Consider the following 5000-nt stretch of genomic DNA (forward strand, 5'->3'; position numbering starts at 1 on the left):
TATGTATGTATGTATGTATGTATGTATGCATGTATGTATGTATGTATGCATGTATGTATGTATATATGTATGTATGTATATATGTATGAATATATGTATTCCAATGCATTGCTTGCTAGTGTATTAAATAGATTAGCCACGCACTCAGATATACAGGTTCTAGAGATAAGGAATGTGTTAAGAAAAGAGTCATATCAGGACTAGTGACAGGTTAGGCTAATCACTCACTAGAGGGATAAGTCATGATGAAAAATAAACACGGAAGACACAAAACCCAGAATGCTAAAATCAGAAGCTAGAATAGAATTAAGTTTTAAACTAATCAGAAATAAATATCATAGTTCATTTTATGATAAAGACATTGGTGACAAAAGAGAATGTACAAAGTCAGTTGTGAAGTAGAAAGAATAGAAGAACATATAGGAATGGGAAACTCAATGAGTCTATTTATCGTATGTCAGACAAGAGAGAATCAGAGAGAGAGAGAAACGAAATGAGATTGTTAAAGAGTATGGGTGGCTTTTGAACTAACTCCTGACTTGCCAGAGTTTGGTTACAGTTGTGTAAGAATATATATGCGATTACTGCAAAGTGTTTGAAAGCTTATTATGTCGTAAATATATAGAAAAACTAAACCAAAAGTTTAATTTTACAAACTACCATCCAACATATGTATGTATGTATGTATGTATGTATGTATGTAAATATGTATGTATGTATGTATGTATGTATGTAAATATTTATGAATGTATGTATGTATGTATGTATTATGTATGTATGTATGTATGTATGTATGTATGTATGTATTTATGTATGTATTTATGTATGTATGTATGTATGTATGTACGTACTTATGTATGTTCGTATGTATGTACGTATGTATGTATGTATGTATGTATGTACGTATGTATGTATGTATGTACGTATGTATGTATGTATGTATGTATGTACGCATGCATGTATATATGTATGTATGTATGTATGTATGTATGTATGTATGTAATGTATGTATGTATGCATGTATGTATGTATGTATGTGTGTATGTATGTATGTATGTATGTATGTATGTATGTATGTGTGTATGTATGTATGTATGTATGTATGTATGTATGTATGTATGTATGTATGTATGTATGTATGTATGTATGTATGTATGTATGTATGTATGTATGTATGTATGTATGTATGTATGTATGTATGCGTGTATGTAAACGTGCGTTTGTGAATATTTGTCTACAGTTGGACCTTTGTCCTACATGCCAACTACGTACCAGTTGGTAAAGGCCAAATCCTCCAATGTGCTTGAAGATGTCATCGAAGTCACGAAACGTCATCTTGTCTGCGAGTGGGGTCGACAGACCTGACCTTTCAAGTGGTTAATCAGACGATATTCTGTATAGAAAAAATAATAAAATTTCTTAAAAAAACGGACAAAAACTCGAGAAAATGATATTCTCTAAAAGGAAAAATATGCATATAAAAACACGCAAAAAGTCAGGAAAAGAAATATAATAGTACCAGTGAGGGAAGAAGATTTCTTACAGTTAAAGATATAAAAGAAAACGCGGCTTGACAAATGAATGACGATGACCGCGAAACCGGATTCTCTAAACTGTTTTCAAGAGTAGAACGGACGAGCAAGTTGTGCCAAGTCACATACCAATGACGAAGGTTATCATAACCAATTTCCAATAGAGTATTTGCATTGACGTCACAGTAACCCGGAGGTTCACGGATTTAACAGACGATCGTAAGCATTGTAGAATGTACACATTAATCGTGTTGTAGTTTTTGACAGAGCTGGGCTCGTTACCGCCGGACAGCTCGTGCGTTACCGCCGGACAGCTCGTGCGTTACCGCCGGACAGGTAGTGCATTACTGAAAAATTTGGTCACCGCTCACTGTACTTTTATTTTGTTTTGTTTATATCCGTCACTTTATATGGAGATCACACCATCAATACATATTCTAATCTGAACGAGATCAGGCCTTTGAATTTCTCATCACTTCGTCCATGTAGTATAAAGGCTACTTTCGTGTTTGTTTATATGGATATGAAAAACAACGTACCACAAAGCAAATGAGAATTAGATAAATATGACAATACGTAACAATGTGCATCCGACCTATTTAACATAAGAAAATATTCAAGTTCGAAAGTTTTAACATAGAACATAAGAACATAAGAATAAAGGAGACTGCAAGAGGCCATAAGGCCTACACTAGGCAGCTCCGTATCCATCACCACCTGTCATCCCCATCCATAAAGTTGTCTAATCGTTTTTTAAAACAACTGATAGTTTCAGCGCTTACTACATGGTTACGTAGGACCGGTTCACAGTTATTAAACAATTCTGAAATCGTAAGCTATTCCTAAGCCCCAAATACATCACTCCGCGCACACTTACAAAGGAGCGTTACGAATAAGTCCTAATTAACCTGACTCGCTGCTGCGAGACCAAGGGGAGGAGCAGGCGCGGATCCAGGAATGTTATCTGGTGGGGGGGGGGGGTCCCCGAACCGATAACCGATACTTGAAACACGCCGATATTCTAACCCCAAGAATAATGCTGTTGGCTTGGAGATTGGTCCAGAAACCTAAGTCCGTTTTGCTCGTATTGTATGTAAAATCATATATAATTCACAAGTATTATTCAAATCATAAATTCGCACTAAAAAGTGTTTATCCAAGGAGAATCAAACACGAGATGAGTGAACAATGGTAATGGACCATTACCATTGTTCTTCATACTCGGGGCGTTGGGGGGGGGGGGGCCTTGTATCCGCGCCTGGGGAGAAGGTACTAACCTCAGTGCAGGTACATTAGAATCTGCCCGGTTGGATAGCTCTGGGCAGGTGCCCGAAGGCAAACTCACAGTTCATTGGTTAATACAAAAGACTCGTTCCTCCCGCGTGACGAGGGCATACACTCGTAGCTCATTGGATAATACAAGGGGATCCCATACCATTACACGACTCCTTTCCAATTGGACCTTATCCTTAGTCTGCTTACGCGAAAAAAAAACTCCCACGTCAACACCTAGGACGTAACTAGAATTACGTAACAGACAAATGCGCAATGGACACTTGAACACAAATACAAAACTCTTATAAACGAACATACGAAACATGACATTTCCTCACAAATAATAATAAATAATAAATAATAACACATATGGGATGTACACAACACGTAGATGTAATAATACATATGTGAATACATATGTGTATATATATATCTATATATATATACATATATATATATATAATATATATATATATATATATAGTTATATGTATGTATATACATATGTATACATATTCATTGTATATATAGGCAGGAGATTTTCTCTCAAGCATGTTTGGTTAAATTTAATGGCAAGATTATTATTGCAGAGTTTTTTATCTGCCTTTTCTCTTTCTCTGAGAACCTTTTTCCCTTCCACGGGAAGTTGTCTTATAATGTCACCATATGACATTGTTTTGTAAGTTACTTTGGGCATGGCTTTACCAAAGTGAAAAACTGGCCAGAACGCGTTTTCACACTACATAGTGCTTCATCAGTGGCTAGACTGTGAATATCTGATTGAATTTTTGTGTTTATATACTATTAGTGTAGGTCTGATATTTCATTTTGAGGCTTCTGATTGGCTAGTGGGCTGGACTGGGACTCCCGAACTATTCTACTTCCTCATTGGTCGGCTGTTGTGTGACGTCATCAGTATTGTACCTTCTGTCAGGGAGCCTAGATCTCCTTACGCTAGGGAGGGCCTCTAAATCCCTAGTTTGTATCTAAAAAGGGAAGGGACCCATCTATGCTGTGCTCAATTGTAAGATTGATACCGACTGGTATCAATTTTAGAATTGAGCACAGCATAGATGGGTCCCTTCCCTTTTTAGATACATTAGTAAAACAGAGATGAAGGCACTTCCGACACATCTGTATCCATAAAAACATCTAATTCAGGACATTGCCTAAATGGGACTAGCGAATGTCCCCAAAGATACAAAGATTCTACCATCAGTGCCTATATTAGAAGATCTCTTAGTCACTGTAATAATTGGGAAACAGTACATAATGAGTTAGAAAGAGCTTCTCAGACCCTTATAAATAATGGATTCGCCAATAAGGATATAGAGCGAATCACAAAAAAAACTCTAGACAAATGGTACTTGGACAAAAACCACCAGGACAAAAGCCACCCAGACAAAATCCCACAGGACATTAACGCCAAAAACCTGATTAAAATTTACAATAAGTCCTTCTTCTCCACAGCCTATAAAGAAGATGAAAGGGTTATGGAACAAATTATTAAAAGAATTATTAAACCTAAAGAAGAAAACTCTAAAGTACAACTGTACAATCTATATACGAATGACCTGCAAGAGCCAGCTTATCCACGCAACCAGGCTCTAACTCTTTCGTATGCGGACGACACTAACCACATAAGCAGACACAAAACGCTGCAGGGAGCGTTACACGTAATGCAAAACATCCTAGACGGGGCACACGCGTGGGAGCAACAGTGGCGCATTAAGACCAACGCGTCGAAATGCAATGCTGTATACTTCTGTCTGCAAACGAACCAACAGAACAATCACAAACACTCCTCTTAAAATAAACAACACAAAAATCCCAGCGAAGGACCATACCCGTGTGCTGGGTAGCACACTTGATAGTGGCCTTACCTGGACCCCACACTTCCGCAAGCAGGGAGCGAAGGCTAGGGCTGTGCTGGGTAAGCTAAGACGCTTCAAAACTGCAACACTGAGAACCAAACGTCGATTGTACCTAGCCCTCGTCAGACCGATTCTGTGCCAGTCCCCGGGACTAAGCCAGCTGACATGTGCCACTAATAACTACGAGCATCAGAAGGTTCAGAATGCCGCTGTCCAGTTCATCACGGGTTCGCGATGGAGCGACTTCAGAACCACTGAGTCTCTACACCAAATTTCCAACATCCGTCCACTCAACCAACACAAACACAAACTTCACTCA

General features: G+C 38.0%; 1 protein-coding gene across 4 annotated transcripts in view; it reads right to left on the reverse strand.

The window, feature by feature from the left end:
• Positions 1-5000, reverse strand: part of LOC143032313 (organic cation transporter protein-like) — a 109476-nt gene that overhangs the window by 34757 nt on the left and 69719 nt on the right. For all 4 annotated transcript variants that reach the window (XM_076196854.1, XM_076196861.1, XM_076196870.1 and 1 more), the window contains exon 2: positions 1273-1393. In XM_076196854.1, the coding sequence (XP_076052969.1) occupies positions 1273-1335 (63 nt within the window). In that variant the 5' untranslated portion in view covers positions 1336-1393. The remainder of the gene's footprint in view (positions 1-1272; positions 1394-5000) is intronic.

The sequence above is a fragment of the Oratosquilla oratoria genome, chromosome 1, assembly GCF_046742065.1.
Source record: "Oratosquilla oratoria isolate Oo_2021 chromosome 1, ASM4674206v1, whole genome shotgun sequence".
NCBI classification, from domain to species: Eukaryota; Metazoa; Arthropoda; class Malacostraca; order Stomatopoda; family Squillidae; genus Oratosquilla; species Oratosquilla oratoria.